The sequence below is a fragment of the Mastacembelus armatus genome, chromosome 12 (assembly GCF_900324485.2).
Source record: "Mastacembelus armatus chromosome 12, fMasArm1.2, whole genome shotgun sequence".
Classification (NCBI taxonomy): Eukaryota; Metazoa; Chordata; class Actinopteri; order Synbranchiformes; family Mastacembelidae; genus Mastacembelus; species Mastacembelus armatus.
In genome coordinates, this window is record NC_046644.1 from 19,678,032 (window position 1) to 19,696,031 (window position 18,000).

The 18,000-nt window shown below is 45.7% G+C and overlaps 1 protein-coding gene across 1 annotated transcript; it reads right to left on the reverse strand.

Annotated features, from left to right (window-relative positions):
- Positions 1 to 2,460: 2,460 nt before the first annotated feature.
- On the reverse strand, positions 2,461 to 17,081 carry LOC113124957 (metal transporter CNNM4). The gene is made up of 7 exons (XM_026298159.1): positions 15,536 to 17,081; positions 13,980 to 14,123; positions 13,130 to 13,264; positions 12,247 to 12,416; positions 9,589 to 9,685; positions 4,340 to 4,515; positions 2,461 to 3,820 (listed from the first exon to the last, which is right to left on the reverse strand). The coding sequence occupies exons 1-7, from the start codon at positions 16,983 to 16,985 to the stop codon at positions 3,281 to 3,283; spliced, it is 2,712 nt and encodes a 903-aa protein (XP_026153944.1). The 5' UTR covers positions 16,986 to 17,081; the 3' UTR covers positions 2,461 to 3,280.
- Positions 17,082 to 18,000: the final 919 nt, after the last annotated feature.

The following is an 18,000-nucleotide window of genomic DNA, read 5'->3' on the forward strand; positions in this document are numbered from 1 at the left end:
GATCGGCTCACTCAGAACTCACCCCACAAAGAGAGAAATGCTTTGGAAAATTCCTGTTTTCAGACTCATGTTACACAAGTCAGCAGTTTAAAGTGTTTTCATATCAGTGCTAGCTTATACAACAGGTTTTCATTTGTACCTTCTCTAATAAATACCTCTCATGTATCATCAACAAAATAATTCATCTGCACAGTCACTTAGATCGTTTCAGAGTCACTGCATACATTGGAAAAAATAGGTAGATCACATGCGAGCAGCTTTAAGGCGTGAGCTCAGCCCGTCACCGACGCACAGTGAGGATGAGCCGCTACAGTCGCCTCCGTGTTTAATCTCTTCAGGTTTTCAGTCCAGGTTCCACAGGTACAGTATCAATAAAACGTACTTCACACAGTGGCAGGTTCCACGGGTATGAATCAATCCCTGCAGAACAAACACCACACATGAATTGTGCAAGGGAACAACACACACATTAACGTCACTGGAGTGAGAACATGCAGTAGAACGTGTGCTGTCCGTTACGTCTCAGCAGCTTATTGTGCTGTGAGTGTCTCAGCCGTCAGTCCTCAACACCCAGAGCTCAAACCTTCAGCACAAAGGTTAAGAAGTAAATACAAGCTACAGCCTGACAGTTTGGGGAACAGGAACAAAATAATCTGCCTGTTCAACACGGAGCAGGAAGTGCTGAGTAATTCTCAGCAAAAGCGTCCAAACTCTTCCTCTAAGCCTCAGGACTGAGACAATGTAAGTGTGTCCCGACCAATCACATCATTAAAACAAAGTCAAAGCGTCTGTAGCAAACACTGAGGTCAGGTGCCATGTGAGATGTTTGCAGTTAAACACTTCTTTCTTTTTTTTTTTGGATATTGTCTTAAACCCTGTTTTTTTCCACTGGCAGCCTGAAGCAGGTTTGATTCCCAAGTACCTTTAGTTTAGTCATGTTGATTATCAGAGACACTTAACCCAGATTGAAAACACATGATGTTTAAAGTCAGATTAGATTAAACATTAGCATTAGCCATTAGCTTAGCATCAAGACTACAAACAGCTAGAACCCTAAACTCACTGATGCGTCACTTTAAGAAAAAAATGCACAAAGAAATAAACATTAATAAATGAGCTTTACATGGCTGCTGTTATTCAGACAGAGCCAGGCTAGCTGTTTCCCTCTGTTTCCAGTCTTTATGCTAAGCTACGCTAACGGCCTCATTCACTATTGCTGTACAGTAATGAGGGTGGTGTTGATCTGACTCCCAAAATGTCACAATGTTCCTTCAGCAGAGAACAACAGCTCCATCTAATAAAACTATCAGAAAAGTGAATTTGGCCAAAACTTTAAAACCTTTTAAAAATCAGGACACACATGACGTCAGTGCTCAGCCTGAGAGAAAGAGACGGTCGGGGGTTTTGTAGTTATGCCACTAAAAACCACTTGCTGTTTGGGTCTTTATGTCACTGGGCGCTTGGACATAAAGCTACTCACATGGAAATAAAACAAAAACGCCACCAGACGTCGGTGTTGCAGCAACAGGTTTGTCCTTCACATGAAACCACAAGAACCAAACGAAGAAAAAATAAATACAACCCTTTGAATAAAAAAGAATAAATTAATATTACACAACATTTACATTTTAAAATCAATTCAATCATTTCAAACCTATTGCCTTGGTCTGGAGGTATGTCAGGATGTCAGGAACACAGCCACCTTCACATCTCTAGGAATATTGACTCTAAGGACCAAACCAGTGTTTGTGCAGGTTGTGGCTGCAGGACTGTACGATTATTGTCCACTAGTGTTCAGGCAGCAGCTGGTTTCCATTTATGTCTGTCAGCCCTCAAATACAGAAACACGTCAGCGGAATCATTAATAGGTCACTTATCAATTAATAAACCGATCGATTTTAAAACTTCCAGGTGACACCAGATGAATTAAATGTGAGTCAGGTGAAAACATGCAGAACCCCTGGTGTGGTCCTTTCACTACAGTACAGTGACTCTGGTCCATTTGCTGGTGGTTGAATTGAGTCTGACAGCTCAGCAGCGACAACACAAATAAAACAGGTGGATCTGGAACCAAAGTGCCTTTAAACTTTTTTGGAAATTCAACTCTTTGGAAAATGTAAAAAGGAAACGGAGGCAAACTTTGGAGAATGAAGTGCCCCTGAAATGTTAATGATGATGAGGAAACAATTTATGTTTATGTTGTTCACAACATTGTGAACTTGCATTTGTGGCAGTCGAACTGAAATTTTAATTTTCACTTTTGTTTTAACAAAAGAATATATATATATATATGCAGCATATATATATATATGCAGTATATATATATATATATATATGCAGTATATATATATATACACATATATGCAGTATATATATATATATATATATATATATATATATATATATATATATATATATATATATATATATATATATTGCAGCTTTTGTGCTTTTCCCCCACAGACTGTTCGTCCTGCGGCTCTCTCTCTCTCTCTCTCTCTCTCTCTCTCTGTCTCTCTGTCTCTCTGTCTCTCTGTCTCTCTCTCTCATTGGTTCATATATGATGGTTGGAAATGTGAAAACTCAGACCAGGAAGTAGCCGTGAAGTCTTTACGTCACGGTGTCAGTAGCTGATCAAATCTCTCTTGTCTGTTAAAACCTCAAAATTCATGCTGCCTGCAGAAAAAAAAAAAACAGAACTTAAATGGTCTCGTTTGCTGATAATCACTGGGATCTGAGCAAACTGCGGGGGGACGAACTGACTATAGCAAAAATGAATTTCAATTTCAGCTCGACCTAAAAAGCAAAACGCCTTTTGCAGAAACTGGAAAGAGCAGATCAGGTAAGGAAGCACCTCATCCAACAGGACGCCCTGTGTGAAGCTGTATGAAGTGTTTTTCTGCTCCTTATTCCTGTTTGGCCCCTAAAGCCCAAACTTTGGATCTTGAGTTTCCATGTTATTTAAATAAAGAAGAAATGTCAACTTGTATAAGTGCAACACATTAAATCCCATCACGTCAACTGGAAAAGGTAAAACTAAGACTCTGCAAAGCTGCTTATCTGCAGAGGTTAGTAAGGAATGCTGTCTCTCTGTATTTTGGTGAACTGATCCTTTAAGGACTGCCCACTAACCGTTTGGGGGGGGGGACATGCGGGATGCAGGAGGGTGTGTGTCAGTCCATCTGACGTCTACAGCAAAGTTCAGGACACGACGGGCAAACAGGGACAGGAAGTGGCGCCAGTGTGTGTTTAGTGTGTGCAGCCTCCCCGCAGGCTTCAGTTAGATGGTGCTTTCAGTGTGTGTGTGGCTGATGGTGTGCACCAACGGGTGGGGGTGCGCCTGGGTGTGGCTGGACTGGCGGCCGACGCAGTTCTGCTGCTCACTGAGCAGAGTGGTGGTCTCTCCCGGCCCGTTCTCGGGGCTGGCAGAGGGCGGCGAAATCTGAGACTTGGAGGAAAGACTTGGTTGGGGGTTAAGGGAGCACGGTGCTGTCGCCATGGAGGACGGAGGGGTTTGTGAGACGGGGGCGTGGTTGGTCGGGGGGGGGTTAACTTGGGGCAGAGACTGGCTCTGCCTTTGGCTGGCGGAGGTGGCGGCGTGAGGCAGAGGGGCCCGGCCGCCCAGCGGCATCGGCTGAGCGTTAGACGGTGGGCGCTTCACAGGAGGCGTGGCCAGGGGCAGCGGCATACGCGTCCCCGGTGGCGTCACTGGCGGCAACGACACGGACGTGTCCAGGCGAGCGTGGCTCCACTCAGGGGACTGTGGCGTGCTGTCCAGCCTCGACGCCAGGAGCCCGTTCTGGTATTGAGCTCGAGTAATCTGAGGAACACACACAGTACAGTACATTTACTCAAGAACAGTACTTATGAAATACTACATTTTATTTGAGTATGTCAACTTTATACTTTATACTACTTCATCCTCCTGCTGCACTTTAGAGGAAAAGATGACTTCATACATTAAATATCACTAAGCTCAGTTGGATAAAGCCGAAGTTTGACTAATTAGAGTCCAATCAAAGACCCAGACCCAAAGACCCAAAGACCCAAAGACCCAGACCCAGCTGCAGAAAAAGTCACTGCACCTTCATTTGTCTGATTCCACCCGAGGGCTTGTTGCTCTACCTACGGATTTAAAATACTCCAAAGATGTTTTATTAGATTTAAATCAGGGGACAAACTCGTCTTTTTTTTTCTGAGCTCTCTCGTCTGGACTGGACTTGTTCAGACACAACCAAACTGAGAATCTGAGGCGTCAGGTCAGGACAGCCTGGAAACCTCAGGCGGGGTTCTGTTTGCTGTGAGTTGTTCGGGGCGAGCGAGTAAAACTGATAGTTACCTTGACAAACTGCAGGTCTGTGAGAGCTCGGACGCAGAAGTCTGGTATGTACTGGAAGGGGGTGCCAGGAATCTGAGTGATGCTCCCGCCGACAGACCCGCTTTCCGGAGCGCGCTCAGTGCAGCTCAGAGATGCGGAGCGGTTGAGGTTTCCCCCGTGTGACGGAGAACGAAACTCTGAGAGCAAAAAGAGAAGAGAGTGAGCAGGAGGGTGAGGACGCTCAGGATTAAATAAAATCAAGAGCCATCACACACACTGAAACAAAAAAACACTCCAAGGAACAAGATACAATGAGAACAAGATGAGTGTGTCAGGTGAGAGGAACGATCAACACATCACACAGATACACATGAACTGAGTGAGCGACGCTTGTTATGCAAAGACTGAGCCAAACATGCAGAGAGGAGGCGAAGTGCATCGTTTGAGCCTTCATGGCTGTGACAGGACTGCCCGAGCCCTCCCATTGGCTGATTTTAGTGATGTCATGGAGGGTGACGGAGGGGCAGGAAAGCGTCGGAGATGAACCTGAGATCTGTGCTGGTCAGAGATCAGGAAAACGTTTGTGCTTAAAGGAACAGTTCAACATTTAGGGAAACAGTGTGATTTGCTTTGCTGCTGAGAGTTTGATGAAAACATTGTTAGCTGAGCTCAGCGTTCAGGCTAATCTTCTACAGATCACACAAACAGGATAAAACCTTATTCAGTCTAAGCTAGGCTAGGCTAAGCTAAGCTAGGCTAAGCTAGGCTAAGCTAGGCTAAGCTAAGCTAAGCTAAGCAGCTCCAACCTTTTCATCTGGCTCTCAGAAAGAAAAGCACAAATACAAATTTCTCAAACTGCTCCTTTAACCAGGGGTCTACGGTCTGATGACGGAGGACATCCGACCACAGATCAGTGGTTAAAGTGGAGGTGACAGGGTTAGAAGTTAGAGGACGCCGCATCAAGAGCCCCCGTCCAGCAAGTGAGTCCGCCCCACCCCCCCAAAGAGGAAGACACGTCGCCACTGGCTCTGGGAAACATTTCACTCTTTTGACTCTCAAAGTGGATTAAAGTGAAAAAGCCACTCACTGCTGGTGTAATGACTGATGTTTGATGGGTCTGATTTATTTTGTAAAATATAACAAATGCAATAATGAATTTCAGTTACGACTTTTGTCCAATCATCAGCCCAGAATCAAACAGCAGCTACAAAACAGACATTTGAGAAGCTCGAAGCAACAAAACTCTAATTCACTGTGGGCTGAACCAAAACATGTTGGTTTATCACATCTGTGACTTCAACCTAGAGTTACGTTAGTTGGTTATGGCTGCAGATTACTGTCCTAATAACCTTTTTTCAATCTGAATGAGATTAAAATGAAAAACGCAGAAAAACTCTAAAAACGCCTGGACTTCTCGCCTGCTGCTCGTACGACGCGCGACTCGTTCTTGCTGGATCGGGGCTCTGAGGATGAGGCAGGGGTGAGATCGGCTTAAAGAGGAACCCCCTCCCTCCTGCGGCCCATGCGAGTGTTTACCTGGGAAACGAGAGAACAGAGAAAACCTCTTAAGAGAGAGGCGTCGTGGAGGGGGGGACGCCACTGACGGGGAGAGAGGAGGGGTGACGGCTGAGAGAGAGCAGGGGGAGGAAGGGGCAGAGAGACAGAGGTGAGCTGGTTTATTTGGGTTTTTCCTCAGCAGACTGCAAATATTTACCGCTGTGCATTTCTCTGTTTTCCTGAGGCAGCTGCTGCACATTTCAACAACAGAGCGACTTGGGTCTTGGCTGATTCTGACAGACGCTGCTGGTTCACTGGACTATCAGGCTTTTTCATCAAGAAACATGAAAACATCATTTTGATATGATGAAGTCGACCACCTCTGTTAGTGCTGGGAAGTAACTAAGTACACTTACTTAAGTCCAACTCTGAGGTATTTGTACTTGACTTGAGTATTTCCATGTTGTACTACTTCATCCTTGGACTTCACTACATGTCAGAGTCAAACCTTGGACTTTTTCCTGCTCTACATTTATCCGATAACTTTAGTTCCTTTTCAGGATCAGATGGATCCAACAAAATACAGACTGATCATCAAACTTTATTGATGCCTAGGGGGAAATTCCCAAGATACCCAGTGGTATGGAAAGTACTTCAAATTAGAAGTATATAAGGTAGTTAACGTCAGCTACCCAGCGGTATATATAGTACTTCAAATTAGAAGTATATAGGGTAGTTAACGTCAGCTACCCGGCGGTACATAAAGTACTTCAAATTAGAAGTATATAAGGTAGTTAACGTCAGCTACCCAGCGGTATATAAAGTACTTCAAATTAGAAGTATATAGGATAGTTAACGTCAGCTACCCAGCGGTATATAAAGTACTTCAAATTAGAAGTATATAAGGTAGTTAACGTCAGCTACCCGGCGGTATATAAAGTACTTCAAATTAGAAGTATATAGGATAGTTAACGTCAGCTACCCGGCGGTACATAAAGTACTTCAAATTAGAAGTATATAAGGTAGTTAACGTCAGCTACCCAGCGGTATATAAAGTACTTCAAATTAGAAGTATATAGGATAGTTAACGTCAGCTACCCAGCGGTATATAAAGTACTTCAAATTAGAAGTATATGAGGTAGTTAACGTCAGCTACCCAGCGGTATATAAAGTACTTCAAATTAGAAGTATATAAGGTAGTTAACGTCATCTACCCAGCGGTATATAAAGTACTTCAAATTAGAAGTATATAGGGTAGTTAACGTCAGCTACCCAGCGGTATATAAAGTACTTCAAATAAGAAGTATATAGGGTAGTTAACGTCAGCTACCCAGCGGTATATAAAGTACTTCAAATAAGAAGTATATAGGATAGTTAACGTCATCTACCCAGCGGTATATAAAGTACTTCAAATTAGAAGTATATAAGGTAGTTAACGTCAGCTACCCAGCGGTATATAAAGTACTTCAAATTAGAAGTATATAGGATAGTTAACGTCATCTACCCAGCGGTATATAAAGTACTTCAAATTAGAAGTATATAAGGTAGTTAACGTCATCTACCCAGCGGTATATAAAGTACTTCAAATTAGAAGTATATAGGGTAGTTAACGTCAGCTACCCAGCGGTATATAAAGTACTTCAAATAAGAAGTATATAGGGTAGTTAACGTCAGCTACCCAGCGGTATATAAAGTACTTCAAATTAGAAGTATATAAGGTAGTTAACGTCATCTACCCAGCGGTATATAAAGTACTTCAAATTAGAAGTATATAGGGTAGTTAACGTCAGCTACCCAGCGGTATATAAAGTACTTCAAATAAGAAGTATATAGGGTAGTTAACGTCAGCTACCCAGCGGTATATAAAGTACTTCAAATTAGAAGTATATAAGGTAGTTAACGTCAGCTACACAGCGGTATATAAAGTACTTCAAATTAGAAGTATATAGGGTAGTTAACGTCAGCTACCCAGCGGTATATAAAGTACTTCAAATTAGAAGTATATAAGGTAGTTAACGTCAGCTACCCAGCAGTATATAAAGTACTTCAAATTAGAAGTATATAAGTTAGTTTACTTTGGATACTTTAAGTACATTTGGATGATGATACTTTTGAACTTTTACTGCAGTAAAAGTTGGAGTGCAGGACTTTTACTTGGTGGATTTTTACTCTGTGGTATTTGTACTGTTACTGCAGTAAAGGACCTTAGTGCTTCGTCCTGTACTTTCTGTTCCAAGTATTAAATGTCAATACAAAGTTGGAGTTTACTACATAACTGGACTATATTTCTGATCCATTCATGTGTAAAGTTGGAGCTAATTTTAAAAACTTTATGCAAAACACTTAAATGTTGATTCAACAGAAACGGGGCCACGTTATTTTAGAGCCTGTGGGAATTTTGCAGACACAGTAAGTTTGGATATAAATGAAACTGCTGAGTAAGTGAAACTGTATAAACATGTTTGATCTGCAGATCATCATCAGTCTGAAACACTAAACTGAAAACATGCAGCATAAATGTCAATTAGACCAATATTCACTGATATGTGACAATCCACATTTTTAAGGTCTTTCTGATAAACTCCGGTGGATACTGACTGATGTCTATAAATACAAATCTAAATCAATCTAAAAATACAGCCTGGGCGTTTAGGGAGACAGATGGTCCAGTGTTTGACATGAACATATACACTGCGTCTACATGACACTGCACATGCACACGCTGAGCTGCACAGACAGTCCAGACAGTCCAGACAGTCCAGACAGTCCAGACAGTCCAGACAGTCCAGACAGTCCAGACAGTCCAGACAGTCCAGACAGCAGTTGATCCAGGACAGACAGAAAGAAGAGGAGGAAAAAACATGTTAGTAGCAGTTGCGATGCTGAAACACCAGGAGTCGCCAACGTTACAACGTCAGCAGTTTGTGAGAGCAACTTCACCGCTGACCACACAACAGCATGTGGTTCACTGACAGCACCCAGGTGGGCTGGCATCACCCAGCACCCACCACCAACAACCTGCATTCGCCATCAGTCGGTGCAAACTTTGCATAATCAGAGATGTGGAAAACAGCCTCTTATGTAACTGTGAGCAGGAAGCAGGACTGGGTCTGGCTGGTCCAAAGAACAAAGGGAGTCTGGATAATGAGGCTGTGGAAGGAAAGAACAAGACGCTCGGCTTCAAACGATGGAACGACAGCTCAGTCTCCAGGTGAAGAGGGAAGGACACCTATGGGTGCAACAACAACAAGTGCTTTCTGTGCTAACAATGTTAGATTCATCCACAGGATGTGAGGCCGCTCCAACTGAGACCTGGAGAGTTTTCACCTGCACAGGTTTGTTCCTGCTTTGATTCCACTGGAAACTACACACATCTTCTAACAGCTGGGAAATAGAGGTGACCCCCGACCTTTGACCTGTGGTGTAAAATGTCTTTTCACACTGGTGGTGAAAAACACACACTACGTTTTAACTGGACTATAAAGATTTTGAGATCCAATAGAGAAACCTTTAAACACACGTATTTCCTGTTGCAGCTTTTAAAACAGACGTCAATCAAAGTGCGATCAACACACAAAGAGACGACAACAACAACAGCAACAGGATTGTTATCAAACTGATCAGTTATCAAGCAGCTGTGGTGTTATAACAGGAAACATGGTCCTAATAATGTTTATACTGTTTATACCACCTGCTGCACTAACAACAAAACATTCTGCAGTCAGTGGTTCCTCTGTGTGTGTGTGTGTGTGTGTGTGTGTGTGTGTTCTCACCCACTGATGGCGTACTCAGAGCCATGACTCCATAGTAGGAGAACGGACCGGTTTCAAACTTCATGTTTTCATTTCCCGCCTCCACTTCCACTCGCCCCTGAAACAAACAAACAAATAAACAAACACACACACACACACACACAGTTTCTTTAATAAGCTGATTTGTGCCTGTCAGTGCACGATGTCACATGTGTGAGTCAGTCAGGACTCATCTTTCGTGGTAACAAAAACCCGTTTGAGTCCTATAAATATTAGATTGTGGTGCAGTCGATCCTCGTCCAGTGTCTTTACCTCAAACACACGTTTCTAATTCTACACTGTCACAGGTAAAGGTCAGACAAACCCTTCATCCAAATCCCAGAAGCACCCAGACACTAACTTTCCCTAATTTATAACAGAAACACTTTTTTAGCTTTGACCCTAAAACTATTCAAACCTTAATCCTAAACCAAGATCCAGCCCTGAAGACTGACCACTCCCATGGTGGACACTGTGGTCCTGGTTCCCCGAAGGTCCACAGACCAGGTTTACCTGAAAGGTGGAACAGGAGCAGCTGAGCTCAGGTTGCACGCTGAGTGTCTGTCATCATTTTATCTGAAAAGTGAAGCCTCCATGTACAAACACTCACAACAGCCACAACATTTCCCTGAGTGAAGCTAAACAGCAGTGACAGTCGGTCCAGCAGCTGCACAAACAGCAGCCTCCACTTACTTCTAGGTCCTACCCAGGCTCAGCGAGCACAGAGCAACAACACGTCGTCTTTCCTGCTTCATTCATCCAGGAAATCAACTTACTGCCATCAAACTGTGGCTTAACAGCTGCAAGTTTTTTTTATTATTTGTCCAGTTTTTGTCAACATATCTAAAAGTGCACGAGGGTTAATATCTAAAACAGTGCACGAGGGTTAATATCTAAAACAGTGCACGAGGGTTAATATCTAAAACAGTGCACGAGGGTTAATATCTCAGTGCACGAGGGTTAATATCTAAAACAGTGCACGAGGGTTAATATCTAAAACAGTGCACGAGGGTTAATATCTCAGTGCACGAGGGTTAATATCTAAAACAGTGCACGAGGGTTAATATCTCAGTGCACGAGGGTTAATATCTAAAACAGTGCACGAGGGTTAATGTCTAAAACAGTGCACGAGGGTTAATATCTCAGTGCACGAGGGTTAATATCTAAAACAGTGCACGAGGGTTAATATCTCAGTGCACGAGGGTTAATATCTCAGTGCACGAGGGTTAATATCTAAAACAGTGCACGAGGGTTAATATCTCAGTGCACGAGGGTTAATGTCTAAAACAGTGCACGAGGGTCAATGTCTAAAACAGTGCACGAGGGTCAATGTCTAAAACAGTGCACGAGGGTCAATGTCTAAAACAGTGCACGAGGGTCAATGTCTAAAACAGTGCACGAGGGTCAATGTCTAAAACAGTGCACGAGGGTTAATATCTCAGTGCACGAGGGTTAATATCTAAAACAGTGCACGAGGGTTAATATCTCAGTGCACGAGGGTTAATATCTCAGTGCACGAGGGTTAATATCTAAAACAGTGCACGAGGGTTAATATCTCAGTGCACGAGGGTTAATGTCTAAAACAGTGCACGAGGGTCAATGTCTAAAACAGTGCACGAGGGTCAATGTCTAAAACAGTGCACGAGGGTCAATGTCTAAAACAGTGCACGAGGGTCAATGTCTAAAACAGTGCACGAGGGTCAATGTCTAAAACAGTGCACGAGGGTCAATGTCTAAAACAGTGCACAGTCGTCTACTGTGAATGGGGTGAATTTTCTCTCTCCTCACTTCCTGTCTGTTCACGCCCCTTCTTCCTGGTGCAGAGGAGGGATTTCCTGACTGACATGGCATCCATCTCCCCCGTCACCCCTAAACTGTTTATTTCGCTCCGTACGCTCGGCTGCACCGTGCTCGTTTTCACTCTGCGCTCGCCGTCTCCTCCCATCTGTGTTTCTTCCTTACCACCCTCCTTAACCCTTTAATCCCCTCTCCCCCCTCGATCTGTCCCAGTCTTATGTAAGAGGATCCATCAGTGAAGGTCGAGCAGAGAGAGGAGCCCCTCGTCAGACACAGAAACTAGTCTCTGCTCGATGTGAGGAGCAGATGTTTATTAACTGCACTGAGTGTTTGGGTTATTCCTCCTCCCGAAGAGGCTTCATTCATCAAACACACACATATTACCAATACAAAAACAATTTAAATATCTGTGTGTTGTTAATCCCAACATCTGGCTAACTCGAGCAGCTTCTAGCTCCTCAGTATGTGATGAATTCAGCACAGCCCAAAGCTGAGAATCTGAAACGGTGCTCTGTTCTTGGCCAAACTGGGGTTGGAGCTCTGTGTGTTTGGATCACACGTAGGTTGTTTTAAAGTTGGAGGACTTGGGTCGTAAATGTGTCACATCCTGAAATGTTTTGCTGTTGTGGTGGTCACGTAACCCTAACCAATAACCAACAACTGATTTTGTCATTGATTTTTGTCGACTAAGCTGATTATTCGTTGCAGCTCTACTCTGGAAACTCTCCCAGGAACATTGGAAAAGCAGAAATGATTTGAAGAACAGAGATGTTGAAATCAGCATCTGAGAGTTTGACGCCAGTTTTTCTGTGATGGTGTGAGAGAGAGAGAGAGTGTGTTTACCTGCAGAACGAGGACGAAGTAGTCGACGGGTTTGCCCCTCAGGTAGAGGAAGTTCTGCGGCGAGCGTTTGTCGTTCTCGTTGAACTTGATCTCCTGGATGACGTCCGGGTGTTTGAGGATCCTCAGCAGGACTTTCTCCGTGATCTGGAACGGGCTGAACAGGCTCACCTCTGGTCGGAGGGGGGGGGGGCAGGAAGATATGAGTTTGATTTGATAGAGCAGATTCAAGGTGACTTTGAATTGGACTTGAGATAAAGTACAAACACAAGTTTCTTCTCGTGGCTGCATCTCGTCTCCGCTTTGATTGATTTTTTCTCCATTGATGTTGAACCTTGGTACAAAACAAGGAGTCTAAAAATAAACCCTTTCATTTTATTCTGCAGGGAACAAAAGCTGTTTTTATACCTTTTACTTTTTATATATTGACAGAAAGAATCAATCAAAGAGAGAAAAGGCTCCAGTAATGGACTGTGGATTATTAGAGGCTGTTCTGATGCACTTCACTGAATTTGGTCTGGACCGCAGACTGTAAACAAGGACGGTCACTGTTACAGACCAGTGGACTCTCTGTTCCCTCAGGGACTGTAAACAGTGACAGTCGTTCTCAGCATCCGGAGCTGGTTTTTGGAAGAAGACAGGCCTCCCATTGTTGGTGAGGAAGAACCATGTGATCAGTGGTCAGTCCATCAACTCAATATTAGTTTCAATTTAGATTTTATGTCCAGATATATAAAGAAAACACCAGGAGACTAATTCACTCCAAGGTGTGTCAGTCCCACAGGGACCAGTGTAAATCCACCAGAGACCATGACCTGCTCAGTGACACTGGAGCTAATCTGAGCTGGCTCTCTGTGAGATTAGCCGCCACCCCCTCAGAGCTCACCTGTGGCGAGGAAGCGATGAGCCGCCAGCATGAGCTGAGGAGAGATCTTCACCTTGCTGTCGCTGTCGTGCTTGAAGGCGGAGAAGTCGCGCTTGCTTTTGTTGGGATCCACCTTCTTCCTGTTCCTGTTGTCAGCTGAGAGAAGACGGAGAGTGAACACGACAAGACGCTCATTTTCCTGACAGGCCTCCAGAATCACAACAACACGTTGGTCCAGCACATCACCCTCCCAACCCCCAACATTATTAGTTACTGTGCATATGAAACAAACAAGATAAAACATGTTGATGTGTGAACTTTACAGGTGGATTTGCCTTTGGACAGCAGCAGGCTAGCTGTTTCCCTTTGTTTCCGGTCTTTATGCTAAGCTAGGCTAACTGGCGCCTTGAATTATTCCATTAAGAAGTGAACAAACTCAGACCTTGTGGATATTATTTACATTTAACAGACTAGTATCTCTCTATAAACTGGTTTCCATTCAACATGAAATCCAATATATTATTTCACTGCTACCAGCTGCACAGTTTCCTCTCCCACAGCTGCAGTAAGTCCCTACATCCTGAGTGCTCCTGGTCTGCTGGTCACACAACCAGACTCTGTGACCCTCTGCTACTTCACAGACTCAGTGAAATGAAAGGATCAGCAGGTGCAGACGCCCTGACAGCAGCCAAGACATTTTAACTGACGTTAAAATTGGGTTTCATGGGTGTAACATCTGCCTGGTTTAAGACAAAATAGTGCAGAAGGTTTTGAACGCACCAGTTTCTCTTCAACACTTTTTCTAGGTCCAGTATTGTGAGGATCTCAAATGTGTGTGTGTGCTGGGATGAGCAGGTGCGTGTTGACTCACTGTAAAGGTCCGATTCATCCAGGATCTCGGACTTGATGATCTCCTCGATGACGTCCTCCAGAGTGACCAATCCCAGCACCTCGTAGAACGGGTCTCCCTCCCCCTCGTTGTTGACCTTCTGGACGATGGCCAGGTGGGATTTACCTGGAGAGGACAGAGATCACCTGAAGGTTACAGAACCTCTGAATGTCTACACCGACATTTCACACAAAGAGGCTCTTAAGAAGCGAGCTGGGAGGAAAGTGGAGCAGCATCAAGGGAGACGACGTCAACAGATTCAGCCTCTGAGAGATGAAAACATCCTTTGTTGTTTTCCTATTTCGGAGGCAGCCTGGTGTCAGTGACGCTGCTGTTCGATCTGTCAGCGGATTTATCCCCGACTGCTGCGAGGTCGAACAGACGCCTTAATATAGCCCAGACTGGACTAAGAGCTTTGGAGAGGAAAGAGCTGGGGGAACTGCCAAAACCAGATAAAGAGGAGAGAGTGAGGGAGAGGATGGAAGGAGAAACAACACTGGATGTGTTCTCCAAAAACTCTTCTCACTAAAAACCCTGTGTTGTTTTGCTTGTGGTTCTGATGTGACACAACCAGGCTGATGAACTCGGGGTTAGTTTGAACAGAACAGAAATAGAAAATATCTAATATATATGGAGAGAGAGAGAGAGATTCTGAATGTGAGTCCTGCTCCAGGACTGTGGGACCAACATGCAGCCCAGATGCCGCTGACATAACGACACAACACCATCGTCATCTGTTTCCTCTAATCTGCCCCCTCCACAGGGAGGTCAGAGGTCACACTGCAGCAGGTCCAGGCTGTAGTGACTGATCCCATCTGACTGAAACAGCTCCAGCTATTTTCAGAATCGACTGGATTCACTTCTTCGGCTGCAAACGGACAAGAAGTCGCACTGTCGAAACGTGCGATGTGCATTTACTGATTCATCGTGAATCGACTGTGATGTTCAAAACATCCGAGCAGGGACAACGTGACCGGCTGCTTTTAATGCAGTCGATCAGATGATTGACGCGTCAATCAGCAGCAGATGCAGCCCTGACGTTTGTGTTGTTGTTGTTGTTTATGGCGTCTGAACAGTAGTGTGATGTCAAGACAAACAAACATTCAAGGTGTCGTCACCTAAGACTAGGAAGAGCACGGACCATGAGGTTTATGTGGTTGTTGCTGGAAAAACTACTTGACGACAGAGACAAAACATCTATGATATTAAAGAGTCAGTGACGTGGCATGAAAGATATTTTCTGTCCTCTGGTCAAAACCTACTGGTCCTGGTTCCCCCTGGGCCTGAAACCAGGACCAGTAAACTGAGCACCAGCTGAAACATGTGGACAGATGTTTGTTGCTGTTTTGTGTGATGAAATGTAGTATAGGATGTTCCAACGATCAATACACACACACACACACACACACACACACACACACACACACACGGGCTGCAGAGGAAGCAGCTGGATGTGTGTGTGTATTGATGGCTGAAGGTTTTTGTCATGAACAACCTGACAGCAGCAGAAACCAACACACACACACACACACACACACCTTTCTTGAACTCCTCCAGCATGGCGTCCAGCCTCGTGTCATGAAACACAAAGTGGACCGGGTGGTTGTAGAACTTGGTGATGGTCTTCAGGGTGGTGCAGTCGTCCGGGTCCACGAACGCCAGGTCCTTCACGTACAGGATGTCGACGATGTTGGACCTCTCGTCGTCGTACACGGGTATACGAGTGTATCCGCTCTCCATGATCTCTGACATGGTGTTGAAGTCCAGCACGGCGTCCGCCTGGATCATGAAGCAGTTCCCCAGGGGTGTCATCACATCCTCCACAGTCTTGGTCCTGAGCTCCAGGGCGCCCTGGATCATGTTCAGCTCCTCTTTGACCAGGTCGTGGTAGGGCTCCGTCACCTTCAGCATCTCCACCAGCTTCTCCCGGTCGTACACGGTGCCGATCTCCTGGCCCAGCAGGACGTCCAGCAGCTTGCTGACGGGGAAGGACAGCGGGAAGGTGAGGAACATGAAGAACTTGGTTACCATGATGGTGTTGGCCCCCACAGCCAGCCCGTGGCGAGAACACAGCGCCTGGGGAACGATCTCGCCGAAGATGACGATGCCAATGGTGGAGGCCACCACAGCACCCAGGCCTGACCCGATGAGGTCATCGAGCAGGATGGTGAGGGTGGTGTTCACCAGGACGTTGCCCAGGAGGAGAGAGCAGAGGAGATAGTTCCCTTTGCTGCGGATGGGTTCGATCTTCCGCGCGTATTTCTTCTCTTTCTCGGTGCCACAGCTCTGGACGATGCGCAGCTCCATGGGGTCCAGAGCCATCAGGCCCAGGTTCAACCCGCTGAACATCCCCGAGAGGACCAGCAGGCAGCAGATCAGGATGACCTGCAGCCACATGGGCAGCAGGGACTTCTTCTCCTCCAGCACCAGCACCCTGCCATCACTGTCCCCCAGCAGCACCCACCTGCTCCCGTCTGCGCTCAGGGTGCACAGCGCGTACTCCTTCTGCGGCTCGCTCTTGCGGAGCGGCTTAACGTGCACGGTGAGCAGCCCCGACGTGCGCCGGTTGGTGACGTTCATGAAGGTCCCGACGCCGATGTCCTTCGTGAATTCGGCACAAGTTCGGTCCGGCTCGTCCGTCGTGCCGCGGCCGCTCCTCGCCGCCGCCACCGCGTCCTCCTCTTCCTCCTCTTCGTCGCCGCCGCCCGTGAGCTCCGTGAAGCGGACCAGCGTCCAGGCGCCCGAGTGGAGCTGCACCCCGTAAAACCGGAGCAGCACGGAGCTCTCCTCGGTCACCTGGATGACACCGTCGTCATTGGTGCTGGACGGCTTGTCGCTCCTCTCCAGCCGCATGCCGAGCACCTGGCTCCCGCCGCCGCCGACACCGGACACCGAGGCCGTCGCGTCCGTCCGCCCACCGACCGCGCTCCACAGACAGATAACGACAGTGAGAATATAACCCTGCTGCCCGCTCCATTCTGTCGCCATGTTGGTTTCACTGCGACCTGGGAGCTGACGTCACTTACTCATGTCCATGCGGCTCCGCCCCCCCCTTTACCGGACACACCCCCGTTATCACCGCCTACCGGAGAGGGACCATCAAACGTGATAAACAAACACCCCCCTCCCCTCGCTTCATCATGCTGTTTCTAACACACACACACACACACACACACACACACACACACACACAGCCTCCTCGGGACAATGCGGCACACACCGGAGGGATGATGATGATGATGATGATGATGATGATGATGATGCTCTCATCCATCCGGAGCCAGCGGCTGTTACGTAAAACCACATGGCAGCTGTGCACCCCCCAACACACACACACACACACACACACACACACACACACACACACACACACACACACACACACACACACCTCATCCTGCAGAGACAGTCGAGCATTATCAACAACAACAACAACATGTCGCTTCATAATCATCTGATAAATAAAATAAATCACCTACAAACGAACCAAATTAAACTGGACTAACTGTTTGACCCTGAAAGTCGTTTTTCCACGACACTGGACTTTAACGTTTATTAACCGTGTTTGTTTATTATCCGGTTCTGATACCGAGCAGTTATGTAACGCAGCTTTAAGCGCGTCCTGCAGCACGTGCTTATAGCGCCACCTAGTGGTCAAACCAAGAAATATTGGTAAACATTACTGCAGTTCTCCCAAGGTTGCAGTGTATTTATTGAAATACTGCAGTTGTACCTGAGGATTATGGTATTTTTACTTCAACTCCACCTCATTTCAGATAGAAAGAAGAAGAAGAGTGATAATAAATAATAAATGTGTAGATTTTACAGAACAGATCTATAAAACTGTTCTAGGCTAAAACACTCAGCAGTGAATAAGCTCATTAAAGAGCTGCTCACACAGGAACAGACCACTGGGCAGACTGGGGAAACGTAGATGTGAACTGGGCTGTGATGTGGACAATAATAATCAATAGATTCATCAATGATCAATGATAGAATAAAC

What these genes read in the sequence shown, in the direction of transcription:
- LOC113124957 (XM_026298159.1), bottom strand. Translation starts at nt 16,985, where the DNA reads ATGGCGACAGAATGGAGCGGGCAGCAGGGTTATATTCTCACTGTCGTT. An exon ending in TCATCGCTTCCTCGCCACAG is followed by an intron (nt 12,417 to 13,129) that starts GTGAGCTCTGAG and finishes CCCTCCGACCAG; the next exon opens with AGGTGAGCCTGTTCAGCCCG. An exon ending in CAGACCTGCAGTTTGTCAAG is followed by an intron (nt 3,821 to 4,339) that starts GTAACTATCAGT and finishes TGTGTTCCTCAG; the next exon opens with ATTACTCGAGCTCAATACCA.